The following is a 16055-nucleotide window of genomic DNA, read 5'->3' as shown; positions in this document are numbered from 1 at the left end:
CCGAAATTAACCGGGGGGCCCGGATCCGAGGGCGGCGGCGTCGTCTGGGCAGGGCGCCCGCCGGGGCGGGTGCTTTGAACCGCGTCCAAAAAAGCCCGGGGACGTTCAAATTCGTCAAGCCCGGGAGAGCCGAGCCCTGTGGCGAGCTCTGAGCGCTTCCTCAGCGCCCCGGTCCTTTTCTCCGATTGGCCGGCATCGCCCCGCGTCGTAACGTGTTATAATAGACAACCGAGAAGCCCCGCCCCCAACCGCAGTGCTCCTCCCACGGGCGAATGGGCTGGCGTAGGTCACACGTGAACATCAACTTGCTCCGTGTTCCAAGACTTCTGACACGCTCGCGACTGTCGAACGTGACGCTGCGCAACTCACGCGCGGCACTAGCTGGTAACCATGGCGACCTGAACGGCCATCGTCATTTAAAAAAATAAATATGCAAGACAAACTCATCTCAGTAACACCTTAAATCTGACCTGTGGTCCACACATCCTAAGAGTTAAGAGAGATACATAAAGCCTTATTTATCACACAACTGCGACAGCTGCAGAGTCACTCTTTTTCACGTTTTAGAAATAACGACGGCCGCGTTTCGCCAGTCCGCGGTCGAACCCGAGCGGGCACGCGTTCCGTAAACGAGGCGCCGGGGCGAGGACACCCGAAAACGGCGCCGAGGAACGAGCTCAAAGGCAGCACAGCGGGCCCCACGTACTGTTACCAAACGCTTCACAGGCTCCTCAGCAGAGAGTCTAGAGAGGGTTTAGTCAGGGGCTTTTTTTAAATCGGATAAGTGGACGTGCGCAGTATACGGTTATCACGCCCGGACGTCTCTACGCTTTTCACACGCTCGCAGCAGCGCGGTCCGAACACGCTATAGAGCGGAGAGAGGGAGAGAGAGAGAGAGAGACAGAGAGACAGAGAGAGGGGGGGGAGAGGAGAGAGAGAGAGAGAGAGAGAGAGAGAGAGAGACAGAGAGAGAGAGGTTGACTGTTAACCATACACTGGTTGACCACCACGAATATATTTATTTTAATTATTAATTCTTTTTTAACTTTTTTCCCCCCCCCCATTTTCTTTTTTCTACATTATTATTACTATTATTATTATTATTATTATTGTTATTGTATAGCCTACTCGCTGTGGCCATTACCACACTGTTAATTGCATTGTTATCGTTACCACAATGTTGTTTGTATTTCACTGTTGCTTGTATTCCTATTCCTGTTTGTGTGTGTACGCTTTGGCAACAAGTACAAATGTATTTCATGCCAATAAAGCATTTTTGAATTTGAATTTGAGAGAGAGAGACAGACAGACAGAGACAGAGAGAGAGAGACAGAGAGACAGAGAGACATAGAGAGAGGAGAGAGAGGAGAGAGAGAGAGACAGACAGAGAGAGAGAGGGGGGGAGAGAGAGAGAGAGAGAGCGAGAGAAGCGTTTGAAAGCGACAGTCACGCCACAGGAAACGCATCGCCTGTGTTGGCCTTTCCACTTTTGTATTTGACAGAAGTGCACAGAAATGTATGCCTGTCAGAGAAATGGTTTGGGTGGGGAAGGGGAGGGTGGGGGGTGACAAGCAGCACAGGTCCACGTTCCGCACTGACACACAGCCGTAACAAAACGGTGAGTCACGACACATCCACGCATATACTGACACATGAGACGACCAGGAGCATCACACAGACCCAGGTACATAACAGTATATACTGACACATGACAGACCTGAGCATCACACAGACCCAGGTACATAACAGTATATACTGACACATGACAGACCTGAGCATCACACAGACCCAGGTACATAACAGTATATACTGACACATGAGAGACCAGGAGCATCACACAGACCCAGGTACATAACAGTATATACTGAAAATGGAGCGGATCACACTAACTAGGTACATAATAGATATTTACAACTAACTGAAACAGCCAGGCTAAGATCGAGACAGCCTGGCATCAAAACCTTCAAAATATAATAGCACATGACCCCCAGGTGCCTCAGCCCGGGTCTCGTTCTGCACATGCAGACCAGGTCTCACACTGCCAGTCAAAAGATAGTTGAAACAAGGGGAGCATACCAGCCCGAAATAAGATAAGACATGAAATCGGTGTGAAGTAAATATAGCTGACGAATGGCTTCATTCAAAGAAAATAACAAAAAAGATTTTTGTTTAAAGTATCAAACTGTAAAAGACATCAAAACAAATATGATAAATGAATTATAAAAAACAACACTATACTGCTTGGGCCCTGCTATATCATTCAGTGTCATTCAGCAGTGAGTATCCCATAATAACCCCAAAGCCCTGCCACAAAAACACGCCGGCCCACGGAACACAAGCTCCCCGTCCGGAGCAGGCCGAGGCGGGCGAGGCTGAGAACAGGACGGCGGGAGCGGGGATTTCGACATCGCCTCGACCGCATTCTCCGAATTTTTTTAAAGAGCGCCCCGGAGGAAGTCCTCCGCGCGTTTCGAAAGAGCACGGAAGCGGGGGCCCGGGTTTCTGGGCCGATCGTTTCAAACGCAAAACTACGTTCGGAAAAGGTTTCTGCGTTGAAAAAATCCCGGAAAGACGCAAAGGTCGGGGAAGAACAGGGAACAGGGCTTGGACGATAACGTTAAGTCTGAAACGGCCCACGTTAAAACTGTTTAAAGTTAAAACCCTGCAACTTTGAGGTCCTAATTAAAATGGCCGCGGAAGCTCGTTAGCCAGCACGAGTCCGATACGAACACCCCAAGCCAGCTAGTCCGCCCTGGGCATGTCGAAGTGTCCTTGAGCAAGACACCTAACCCCCAACTGCTAACTGCTCTGGCGAGTGAGAGGCATCAATTGTAAAGCGCTTTGGATAAAAGCGCTATGTAAATGCAGTCCATTTACCAGTCCACGCTAACCTCATATGATGTCTTTAAAAACCAACAGCCTAATACTCAGCGGAAATCTGTCAAAGCATTCAGTACGGGTGGGAAGCAATTACACCTTCACGTGGACAGCTGACGACCAGACACGCCGCACACAGAGCGAGGACTTCCTGCCGCTGCCTAGACACACAAAAAAAAAAACCGACCAATGACCAAGCAGGAAAATAAATGGAAATGAGCTCGAAACTCAGACGGGTGCGAGGCGGCTGAGCTCACACCAAACTCACACGAAGGTCCCCTAAAAGAGGAACCCTGGGAGGCTGACCAGCGGCCAAGACCCAGCAGCAGCTGCTGCTCCCACCGACACACACAGCCTGAAGAGCTCACAGCTGTGAAACAAGCATTCATATTCATGTCCAGGCCATGCCCTCTAACTTGCAAAGCATTAGATGCTAGCGGAGAATAGCAAGGAAACATGTAGCATACTGCTAGCTAAATGGTATTGGACATTCATGTTAATTAAGTATGAATTACCCCAAGAGGCTGCATGTTACTGCAGGCTAAACCGGGATCTTAGCCAGCACAGGAACACACGGCTTAAAAAAAAAAACTACAATTCCCATAACTCTCTGCAGAACGCACGCTGGTCCCAGGTCAGTTCCTGCTTTCTTGCGCAGGCCAGCTGGGTTGCCTTCTCCCACGAACGGACAGGAAGTGCCTCCCGCCGACGCCCCTTGCGGGCCCCACGTCGTTGCCGTGACAACTGAATGAGGAAGCGCACCCAGAAGATGCGTGCATGTCAAGTTTTTTTTTTTTTTTCTGGTCATCGCGCATTTCTGTGCTAAGAGTGTGAAATAAGCCAGACAGACACCACCCACCTCCCAAAAAAAAAAAAAACACGAGTATAAAACAGCCATCACAAAAACCTTAGGCTGAGAATGATTTAGCAGGTGAAAAACTCATTGGAAAAAAACGCAAAGGAGAAGCCCGCCGGCTCTTAGCTTGCTGAGCTAGCGAGGCTCACGCGCTTTTCTGAAACAAGCCGCTAACGTTGCAGCAACGCTGGGAGAACGTTGCGTTCTCAGCCGGGTATATACGCCCCCCCAACCCCCCCCCGTATCTCCTTCAGACTGTTCCAGAAGGAAGGAGGCATCTCACCGTTCAGATATTCTGTGAGCGCCATAGGGGTGATGAGGACTGGAGGGGGAAGGATTGGAGCGAACGCCTCTCGACGGACGAGAGGAGCCGTAGCGCGAGGGCGGCGGCGGCGGACAGAGCAGAGAGGCGTCTTACGAAGGGTCCGACTGAACTCGAACCTTCAGCCAGCCAGCCAGTTAGCCGCGAGCTTAGAGGCGGGGAAGTTAGACAGAGTCAGAGAGCACAATGAACGCGTGTAGCGGCAGGCTAACGCAGAGCCAGCTTTAAACTGCAGGTGCTCCCGCCAAGAGGCGTTTGACCCCGCCTCCAGGGGGGTTGGGGGTGGGGGGAACACTCCAGCAGCGAGCGGTCAGAGCGAAACCCCAAATAGTAACGAGCTGACTGTTGACCTCAACAAACTTTCTAATGCTTATTGAAGGACGTACTTTCTTATGTCACGGCATGACTGAAATGACTACGCACCCCCATACAGAACAGCCCAGGACTTTTCCATCAGTCGGATAAACCTAGATGCAGAAACCTTTCATGGCGAAAGAGAAACTGGTTAAATTTTTTTTCCGTTTAAGGCTGACCTGTAAAATGAACGAGATCCAAAACTGTGTTGATTGACACCTGGTCACCAATGAGCCAAACCTGTGTGCAATTAAGATGAGTTTCGGGGGGGGGGGGGGAGGGGTGGGGGGGGGCAATTCTGAAAGAACTTGCACACCTGTTTTCAACAGCTTTAATTGACCAAGAGATGGAACAAAAACCAGCAAACACAGCCGTCCCCACGCCTTATACAGCACATGTGTATAAGCAAACACATCCACAGACGTGTGTGCGGATGCACATACAGAGATAAGCACACAGACAGAGATAGACCTGCACAGACAGAGGGACACAGAGAGACAGACAGACGGAGAGAGAGAGAGAGAGAGAGAGAGAGATGAGAGAGACTGAGAGAGAAGCTGCTCCAGACATGGTTTGCCAGTGTCTGCAGCGTGTGTGTGTGTGTGTGTATACTTCCCCTGTCCTCCAGACGCACAGGCCCAAAAAAAAGCGAATGCTCTCAGAGAGCAGGTCCGTCTGTTCGGCTCAAAATGGACGCAAACCTCCACAGGCCGGTCGGCATGAGCCGCTCGCCGCGAAGCAGCTGTCATTTTATCTGGGGGACGAGCGGGGACAGAACGACCCGTCTTCCCGTTTTCAAAACAAACTTCCGACGGCCCCGCTCCGGATAAAAAAGGGCCTGGAATCTGGCTCGGGATCCTATCACAGCCCAGCTCACTGAAACAACACACGCACACACACAGACCTCCAAACCATCATCCCCAGTTTCCACTGCAACACGGCCCCAAATCTCACTGCATTTTTAGTGCACTTTGGGATAGACCGACACGGTCAAAGCCAGACAGTCCGTTCAAGGGGACCAGGTCAGAGATGTAGGGCAGTTAAAGACAGGGGGCTGTTCCAGAATTAAGGACCAGCAGCCGGGCCTGACAGACACCTTCGCTGCGCTGCACAACTGCAAACCGCCGACAGCTTGGGTTTCGCGCCTCTTCCTTTCACCGCCGAGCCGCGCCAGGCCCACCTCAAGGCCCGCGCGCTCCGACATACCGAGACTCCGCACCTCACCGCCGCGTTTCCGCGAACGCGGCTTTTCGAAACGAAGCTCGCTTCTCGTCCCTTTTTTTTTTTTTACGCCCAGTTGGGGGGGCGCATGACAAGTCCGTAAGGATGCTGCACTGGGCGCACCAAAAGCACCGCCCCCCCCCCAAAACCTACCGACTCCTCCCATCCGCAAACCGGTTAGCGGCCTGCACCTAGCCTAAACTCTCAGGCTGCAATTTTTCCCTGTGCATTAAGACACCATTACCCAGGTTACCGAGAGCGAGGTTCCTGCAATGCACTGGCTATGCCTAGCGGTACTGGATCGCCGCGCTTCAATGCTAAGCTACATCTTAGCGGCAAATCTACCCCCTGCAGGGCTCTACGGTGCTCCCAATTTAGTAGAGACGGAGTGTAGCACAGTGGGTAAGGAACTGGGCTTGTAACCAAAAGGTCGCAGGTTCGATTCCCGGGTAAGGACACTGCCGTTGTACCCTTGAGCAAGGTACTTAACCTGCATTGCTTCAGCATATATCCAGCTGTATAAATGGATACAATGTAAAAAATGCTTTGTAAAAAGTTGTGTAAGTCGCTCTGGATAAGAGCGTCTGCTAAATGCCTGTAATGTAATGTAATGGAGCATTTTCAGAATTGCTGTGTTCTAAATGGAAAAAATTATTTAGCAGCAGATCTGCTGCTGCTAATGTAATGTAATCTACTAATTGGGGGTGCATTAAGCGTGCTTGTAAAAAAATTTTTAACTCAGGAGCACATGCGCTTTCTAAAATCAAATGTTAGCGTCGAGCCCAATCCATCAGATTATCAAGCCCAGTGTATCTGGTAACAGAATGATACAATACAACTGAGAACAGGTTTGGATTTTGCAAGATGTTCAGTTGCGCTATATGCTACATTTACTCTGTATTGATACTTGAAATGTTTAGTCTCACAGTGTAATTCTCAACCTTGTATACAAACCTCCGAAAGGCTTTTCAAACCAATTGCTGTTCTAATGCTATCATCTACCACAGAAGTTATCTGAAAGATCCAAAAACCAAAAACATTACTTGGTTCGAAATATTTTCACATATTATTGCAAATCTTGCATGATGCTTAGCAGGTTTAGTCCAAATAGTTATTCTACACCACCTAAGCTTTGAATTGGTTAGAACACACCAGCGACAAAACCGACATGTAAAGCCATTAACTCCCAGTAAACATTACTCCTGCAAGTAGCCGGTCTCAAACTCTGTGAGTGACTGTGGTTTCCTCTGGAGATTAAACCCCTAGACCACAGAAAGGCATTACAACTGGAACAACTAGGCTAGCCCTTGTGTCACAAATTCATGAAGCTCTTCTAGTTCTCATGCAGTTCCTGCCATGGCCTGGCAGTTTCAACCCGACTCTGAGCTCAAATGAAGTACACAGCAACTGACTCCAATACGTTCAAACTGCTGTCTCTAGCTGGTATAACAGACGACAACAAACGACCACCGTTTAATTCAGCAAAACTTTCCCAAAAGGGCAAAGTGACTGGTGAGAGACCTGGCCATCCAATCAGCCGCAGTAGATACACATCAGTGTCTGCACAGCTGATGTCAAATGCGCAGCTGGTGATTCCCATCTAATTTAGCAAGCACGCGGGCCTCTGCTAGCCTTTGGACGACGTCCATGAACTTGTCAACTGTGGACGTTCTAAAAAAAAAAAGTCCGAATTAAGTCAAATCAAAGGCGCAATTCTGTGTCTGAAAAGCATCTTGACATTTAGCTGTCGGTGCAGGAGAATACAATAAACCAATACATTGGCATCGAGGCTCAAGTTACGCATGGAAAATTCGGAGACAATGTCACATTTATCCTTAACTTGTGACTGTCCCTCCGAAACATTACTCACAACTTCTGCCCCTTCAACTTGCGCGGAGCACAGGCTGAATATTAGTTTGCTCGCCAAATATATTACATCAGGGAATGCGCTCGTCCCAGATAGCCAAGTAATTTCAGCGCTCAGATTTCCAAATAGACGGAACAGGAACAAGGATGAACACTCTTTATTCTACATAGTTTATTTTTTTCCTGTAATGTTAGGTCACATTGGTGCTATGCTATCAAAACAAACACAACACAACAAATACAGTTACGTTACATACCTTGTCAAGTAAGCATGCTAGCTTTATCGTTGCTTGATTAGCAATAGCTAAATCGGTAGCTATTTCGAATACAATTAGAGAAACAACAAAAATAAAAACTTAATACCAGCCAGCCGCACCAGACATCGCCTAGACCGCTAGCTAAATATATATATGGACGTTTGACATAGCGCTAAGTAATCATGTGATATCAATTTCCTAACAAGCTTGCTAGCCAATGTTACAGCCAAGACCTCGGGGTCTTTCAAGCTCGGTCTGAGGCCATAAGTTCATACTGGTTTTCACTCCAATCATAAGTGCAACGCCAGAGTTCTCCGCATCGTTCTCCACATCATTAGAGGCGTGATTTAGGCTTTAGAGGCCACATTATGCCAGATAGCTACAGCCTTGCCTGGCCTGAAGAATTCATGTTTCATGCTCGCAACCCAGGAATTTCAATCAGTCTGATCAACTTTCATTTCTCTACAGAGTGCCAAGCGGCAAATGATTTGTTTAGAAAGGAGTTTCTTTTAAAAACGCATTAGCCAGAACTACAGAATGGCACCATGACAGGTGATATCAGTGGCTAACATCTGAACACTGCGCTACCTGTACATGCAATTAAAACATTGTCTTATTTCAAATGCGAAGCAAATGGCAACTAGTAAAACCAACACGGTGTTAAAAACAAGATTGTGGGAATAATTATGGAAAACGTTAACCGAAAGTCCAGAACACAAACATGGGTGGGGGTGGCAGCACCAATTTTGAAAGCCCCTGGCCTAACGATAGCTAGCTATTTAGCCAGCCAACACGCCCATCTTTGCCAATGAAACGTCATTGAAAACACACAACATCAGCGAAGTTAAATCAACCCAAAAACCTTTTTGTGGTTGTTCTGTTTAGCCCCCGTGTTCAATTCAAACCTAGAGAGCGACAACATAGCTTCACGGTCGGCCCTGCCTGTACGAGTGTGTCGGCGCGCCGTGTAAACATAAACGACCCAGGCTTTGGTTCACCTGCAAACACAGGTCACTGAGATCCGACACCTCATTAGCCGCGTAACTGCGAAAACCTAAAACGAGCAGAACAGACCTGATGGAGCGCGGTAAGACCGTCCACATTGGCGTAGTTGATGTCGGCACCTCGGTCCAGCATTCTCAGCACCTCTTCTGTGTCGCCGCTCGAGCAGGCGGCCAAAAACACCGCGCCGTCGTCGAACTTCACTTTCGTCTTCTTCTTTTTTAGCACGGGCGGCTCGAGGTCCGTCTCCGAGCCCAGCCATCGCTTCAACTGCTCGTTCCGCTTCTGCTTGGCGTCCGCCATCTTCATCCCCTCTCCTGCCTTGGTTTCTTATCTCTCTGTGAGGACAGGATATACTTTATACTATCCCACAGCGCACTGGGGCGTGGGGAGGGGGGCAGAGAGCTGTATCTCGGGCTAGTTTGGAATCGCTTTCCATAAACTCGCGAGATGAGGGTGACGTCATCTGAGGATCTGCAGTATAGCGTCATCATCAGCAGATAAACAAAACAGTGTGCTACAGTAATGGAGGCGGGAGGACTATCTAGTGGCTGGCATGCCAATCAATCAATAACCGGGCGCAGAGCTTCGTGCAGCCGCTTATTGTTTTGTTGTTTCCGGGCACAGGTTTATCTAGTTCCGCCACTTTAAAAGTTGACGTTGGGTTTTTAAGTAAACAGATTGCATAAATATCATCAATGCATACTTTAAATAAACCAATAGAAACACCAAGGGTGTGCAATGTACATTTTGACATTCTTTCCTCAGACATATAATTTGAGCAAGCAAGCTCACTTAAGACAATTTAAAATAAGCAGTTTAAAATACGTTTACAATATGGCAGACTGCTGGTCCTGCTTAAATCATAATTTAGTGTGTGGACAAAGAAGAACAGCTGCCAGATGCATTGTGAAATTATTTTAACTGCTGGTTTTAAATTATCTTAAATGAGCCTTCTTGCTCAAATTATGTGTCTTCAAACCTTTTGTGCACCATTGGACACAGTAACAGCACAACCATAAATAAATGTTGACAGCATGAAATTCACACAGCGCAAAAGTGTAGACCTGTCACCAGGGTAGCCAGGTAGATACTGTGTTTTACTACTTTTTTGTCACTCTAAGGCTGTCACTTTTCCCTCAAGCATGGTTCGAAAGCTCAAGAGGGAGAAGTGCATGGTCAGAAAGTGGGGAAATTAAGCCGTCTATTTTTTTTGCGCGCTAAACGCACTGGAAAACAAGAAGTGAAATCAATACAGAGTGGAACCGTTACATCCAGAGACACAGACGGAAAATAAGGGGACAAAAATTCCTCATCTCGTTCAAACCGATGTTGTTTACATGCCCTAACCGCTGCCCTCGGGCACACAGGTTACGACCACACTGCCGTCAATCGGACGTCTCTCGAAAGCACTTGGCAAGAAGACCACGCTGCTAGTCTGACATCTGGATGCCCTGTTACCGTCTGGCTGGCTACTTTATTCCAGGGGTTAAAAAACATAATGTCCGACTCATTCTCGCCCAGGTACGTCACATTCTTAAGTATGTGCCACGTTACCTCTTGCAAAGAGCTTCATTAATCAGTGTCATTAACCTTTACATTTAGGCCAGGGGTGCACGACAAGGGCCAATCCATTTCAGGATTTTGTGCGGACATTTGCCAACATTTATTTGATTAGCCCAATCATATCTTGATCTGACATGTGTATAAGCACCAGCTACAGCCACAGACTGCAAGTGTATCCTAGAGACTGTACTGTGCTCAAGTACAGGAATGAAGCAGTGTAGTTTATAGAGCTGTCAGAAATGATAATCGGTTGGAACAAAAACCAGCACGCAGATCAGCCCTCCAGGACCGGAGCTGTGCACCCCCGATTTAGGCACTGAGCAGACATACAGTACTTATTCAGAGAAACTACAAAAATGGACACATGAAAGCTGAGGCAATGAGCAGGGTCATATGACCCCCAAGTCATCAGCATCACCACCTATATGAGTAGTCAGTACATAACCCTATGACATAATTGTTATAGTAAGAGCACAATTGACATTGAGAATTTAATGATTTAAGTAGCACATGGGTTTGACTGTGTAGTGAGTTCAGCGTTAGTTGAGCCAAAATTAAATGCAAACAGATGTGTTTTCAGTCTGCAATGGTAGATCGACTCGACTGTCATTTTTGGCTGGACCGCAACAGCGGGGCCAGCCCTACAAACGCGAATGTCTGTGACTGAGTCACTGAGCGATGAAGTTACACCATCGGTCGGCCGAATTACGAAGTTACGCCATTGGTCGGCCGGTCCAGCCATGTACTAGGTTTTGACCTGGTCTTGTTTATGACCATATATTTCCAAGAAATTTGAACTCAGCACATATTATTTTAATTCATTTTTCAGAGAGCTGGCCTGTAGGCTACATATTAAATGTTTTGCTTTCTAAAATGTGTTGACTTCTTAGAGGCAGGAGGAAGAACAGGGGTAAATTAATGAATGATTAATAATTTCATTATTCATTAAAAAAATGGCATTTAAATTGCTGTCCCAATAATGCCCTTCGGAGTCACAGCTCCAGTTAAATTGTGTACATTAGCGCGTTTGTACATCCGCGTCTGCAGAAAGGCTCGTCTGTTAAAAGCCATTAGACAAACAAGCATTTAGTAGCGCGATGCGAAGAGGAAGCTGAGCGGCCAATCGGACGAGAAGGAAACGCGACGCGCCGAGCTCGCCCGTCACGACGCGTGCGCGACGTCGCCCGCGTTAACCTGAGGCGGCCTGAACGCGCGGCCTCCCCCATCCGACTGCGCTCTCAAAAAAACGACGCTGTGATGTGCAACACCCTTTTTGCGTTGCTGCCTTCGCGCGACTTTCAGTGCATTGTGTGACAAAGTTGCTACTTGCGCGCTTCAAATACGTGTTATAAAAAAGGAAGACTTTAACGTGGACTGTGTCGAAAGTCATGCAAAATGAGTTGTCCTTAGCAAGATGTGGAGGTGTGTTAAAAAGTACGTTGAGAGTGTGGCTGGCCAAGGAGTACTGCTCATCTCAGAGAAAGTGTATCACCCACGAACAACTTTGTATTTGAAAACAAACGCATTCTATCCGCAGAAACATCACCTTGAACATGCGGCGAGTGGTAATACTATATGGACAGAGACATCAATTTCACGGCAGCCTATGCCAAACTTGTAATACGAGCAGGCGTTTCCTGAACTGAAAAGAGCAGCATTCATTTTACATCTGCATCTGGACGATATTCTGCTGTACGCTGTCCCTGTGCAATCTTTTATGTCCTCAAGTAAGCAGAAAGCACATTTGTGACAAAGGGTTCAATGTGTGAGAAATGAATCATCACATTACCATATTTCCCCTGAAGGTACTTGTGAAGATATGGAGCGCATGTTTGATTATCGGTAGAAGCCCATGTGTAGACAGTGGGGTGGGGATATACCTCTGTGGGGGGGGGGGGGAGGGGGTGCTGGGTTACCAGGAAGCCTGTAAGGGCACTATGGAGATGGGGGCACCATTGTCACCAACGATGGCATTTAACTGCAGTGATTGCAAGCATATGGGTGTTGGTAATAGATATTTGAATACCTACAAGATTTTTTAAGTCTTTGGAAATCTTTGGAAATGGATGTTCTGCAAAGGCTGAGCGCCATAGAAAACCTTCACCAGGAAGCAAGTTAGCGTTAGCATTCAGTCTGACTGGAGTCTGTGCTCCCGCCCCCCCCCCCCCTTCCTCCTAGCCTGGTTTCACTTCCTGCCAGTCTCTGCCCACCACTGCCAGCACTGCCTGACCCACGTGGTCACGTGACCCCAAGCCAGAGGCTGTCACGCATTGTGATGCAACAGGGTCTAAGCCCTGCAACATTCCAATGGGTCAGCCCATCGCTGGCCCTAATGTTTGGGTGTCTCGATCGCATCCATATTACATTGAGAGATTGTCAGCGGCCATCCACTGGCTGCAGTCAAAATGGCGAGGAATCGAACGGAGCTCTAGCTTTGTGTTACATTACATTACATTACATTAGAGGCATTTAGCAGACGCTCTTATCCAGAGCGACTTACACAACTTTTACATAGCATTTACACTGTATCCATTTATACAGCTGGATATATACTGAAGCAATGCAGGTTAAGTACCTTGCTCAAGGGTACAACGGCAGTGTCCTTACCCGGGAATCGAACCTGCGACCTTTTGGTTACAAGCCCAGTTCCTTACCCGCTGTGCTACACTCCGTCCTTGTGTAATTGTGTAATGTAACTTTGATCTCCGGCTGTTTGCCGTCCTTTCAGTTGGCCGGGCGGATCGAAGGGGGCGACACGGCGAGGGCGCCCGCCCCTCCTGTCGAGCCAGTCGCGTTCGCCCTCTCGTGACCGCCGTGTCGCCCCCGTAGCGCTGACGAAAAGGCGGCCCTGAAAGGAGGTCGCTTAATCGAATGTAATCCGGCCCACCTCGCCTTGGCCTTTTCGTCCGTTATTCTGCCGCCTCGCTCCTTCTTCTTCGTTGGTTTTTTCCCCCCTGTTGCCAACGGACCGGTTTCCCGTCGTGCCTGAATGTCCCTCGCTAACGCTAATGTCCCCACAGGTGACCTGTAATGGCGTCTAGGTGACTGTGTGCGGGAGTCACCTGCAATCCAGCCCCGTGACAGTAAGCCCTCAAAGATACAGTGCAGAGATAGCATTGCGGGTTTGGACAAGGCAAAACCACAGATTGGTCTTCCGAGGAGAGGGTATTTTGAGAACCCTAACCCCAATGCATCTTCCAGTGTTTAAATCATTCAGTATCCCAGATTGCTTTCTTATTTGTCACGTGATAAACTAAACTGAGTTGTGAGATTTTAATGTAATCTTGGCTGGCCAGTGGAGGATGGGCTGCCCCTCGATTGCCGGGTTCCTCTCAAGATTTCTTCCCATTGGGGAGTTTTTTCTTGCTGCTGTTTGAGGGTTTTCTCCTCAGTTTTTACCTTACGTACTTGCTATTTGGGGGTTCAGGCCTGATGTTTGCTCTGTTTGCTTTTGTTTTGCTCTGTTTCTTGCCTTGCTACTCTGTAAAGTGTCTTTGTGACAGTTCTCAGTAAAAAAACACTATACAAATAAAATTGAATTGAATTTAATTGAATTGAATTTTAAAATGCATTACTCTCCTCCCTGGCAATTTGCCTGGTTTATAGTTCTGTTCCAATATCAAAATGTTTTAAAGATTTTTTTTCTCCCAATTTCTAATCACTATTTATATGGAACTGTTTCTGGAACTTGACTTGTATTGTTACGAGGACAGGATCAGGCCAATCACAGCCAGCCGACCGGTGTTGACAAGCAGGTACCATCTGAGTGGAGCCACAGACGATGCCTGTCACCCAGGCTGTCGCCCGGCAGCCGTCGCCACGGCAACATCTGACACACTCACCTCCCCCAAGATCTGAAAGTCCGGGAGCTGAGCACTATCGTGCTGATAAAAGCAGTGTGCTTTGATGTTATCGGGATATATAAAAAGCAACAGGGAATATAAAAGCCTCCACACGCAGGTCTGTTATTCGCGTTATATTTTAGGCTCTCACGGGCTGTTGTTATCAGTCACAAGAAAGGCTCCACACAGACAGTGTAACTAGAGTGACATCTTTTTGATGGACAGGTCTCAGTTCACCAATCGCCTTTTGTTCTTGCAGGCGGGTCAGCAGAACTTAGGTAAGGGCCATCATTTTAGCCTCCCGTTTGCGTGTGTACATGGCACTTTCCACCTGTCCTTCCATCTGTCAAAAGCTCACCCATGACTTTCACGGGGGGGGCGGGGTGGAGGAGAGGGGTGTGGGGGGGGGAGGGAGTGGAGCTGGCCAGGGTGTGATAGAGAAGGCAGACCAGATGAGGTGGACGGGGAGGTTTTTGAAGGGCACTTGAGCTCCAAAATAATGGTAAGGACCATGGTAAAGAATGGAAAAATGCTACAAATTTAAGGGGCTGACAGATATATATTGGAAGTCAGTCCACCACACAATGCTTCTTCCATCAGAACATGATTGAGACCCAGTGTAAATGGTTTAACGTTCTTTACTGTAATATAACGCTTCTGCTATCAACCAGAATCTCCTGAAAGGAAGATAGGATCATTGGAGCTGGGTATCTGGTTTGTGTAAAGAATCTTGAGTAGCATGTAATGCAAACCTCAATAAGGTGCTATGGGCCAGTCTGTGTAAGAATGTCTGCCACGTCTGGCTGTATATAGAAGGAAGAGGGTTTTCAATACCAAGATCACAGTTTTCCTCCACTCCCTTTACACATTAGCAAAGTTCCTGGGTTGAGAGTGGCACACAGTGGTTGGGTTTGACAGAGTGGGGTCAGAGGTCAAGGGTCAGACAGACCTATGATGTCACTGGGCCCTCTCCAGGCAGCTGCTCTGAAGTTCCCCTTCCAAATCCCGAGCTGCGTCTTGCCCTCCACCGCCCCCTCACCCCCCCAACAGCCTGTTCTCGCCCGCCTTGAGATGTGTAACTCCCGCGCCCCTATATATACAACAACGGGCGCGTGTTTTCAGCTCCTTAAAGTGTGTGTTATTGCTCCGTCGGGACGGGACCTGCGGCTCCAAGCCTTTAGCGTTCCCCGCCTGGGGACTCCGTGGGCCACGCGCCGCTAACTCCCTTAGCTCGTAATGAGACTCGGCTCGACGAGGGAACTGTCACCGGAACGAATGCCCCCCTGCCCCGCCCCCCTGCCCCCTCCCCCAGACGTGTGCATAGCAAGCTCGTGGCCCCCCACACCCCCCCAAACTCTTCAGCAGGCGACAGCTGAGGAGGTCCCGGAATGGGAATAGCGTGAGCCCCTGTCCGTCTCCCACACCGGTGCTACGTAGCTCGTTAGCCCCCCGTCTCCACAAGGGCCGACCTACGGCTCTCTGACGGTGTTGGGCTGGGGGAGGGGGGGGGGGTTCGGGGGGGCTGAATATATTAAAAGACCTGGCTAAATATCGCGGATTTTTCCTATGACATTCGCAGCAGGTCGAACGAGAAGCTACTCTGGTTATGCGCGTTAGCCGCGGAGCCGTTTTGACATGCGCCAGAGACATTTTAACGTTCCGTGCATGAGCGAGTGTTAGCCTACATTTCACTCACGTGATAGCCGCCGAGGCCAGAAAGCGCTAGCGACAGAATGCTAACCTCAGACAGACTGGGAGCCCCTCATTATGACATCACAGAACTACAGGCAGGGGGAAGTGTCTGATTATAATGATCCCTGTTGAGGCATTTCGTTTTATGGCTGCTTAATATAGTATGTTCCTTCATAGCAAACAACTCTGCTGTTCATTTT

The 16055-nt window shown here is 48.5% G+C and overlaps 1 protein-coding gene across 1 annotated transcript in view; it reads right to left on the bottom strand.

Annotated features, from left to right (window-relative positions):
• LOC135246032 (protein phosphatase 1 regulatory subunit 12A-like) overlaps nucleotides 1-9183 on the bottom strand; it is a 45939-nt gene extending 36756 nt beyond the window's left edge. Inside the window, exon 1 of the mRNA XM_064319525.1 lies at nucleotides 8828-9183. Within this exon, the coding sequence (XP_064175595.1) occupies nucleotides 8828-9064 (237 nt within the window). The 5' untranslated portion in view covers nucleotides 9065-9183. The remainder of the gene's footprint in view (nucleotides 1-8827) is intronic.
• Between the last annotated feature and the right edge of the window lie 6872 nt (nucleotides 9184-16055).

The sequence above is a fragment of the Anguilla rostrata genome, chromosome 19 (assembly GCF_018555375.3).
Source record: "Anguilla rostrata isolate EN2019 chromosome 19, ASM1855537v3, whole genome shotgun sequence".
Taxonomy (NCBI): Eukaryota; Metazoa; Chordata; class Actinopteri; order Anguilliformes; family Anguillidae; genus Anguilla; species Anguilla rostrata.
Note: the sequence above shows the minus strand (reverse complement) of the source record. Positions and strands in the feature narration are given on the sequence as shown.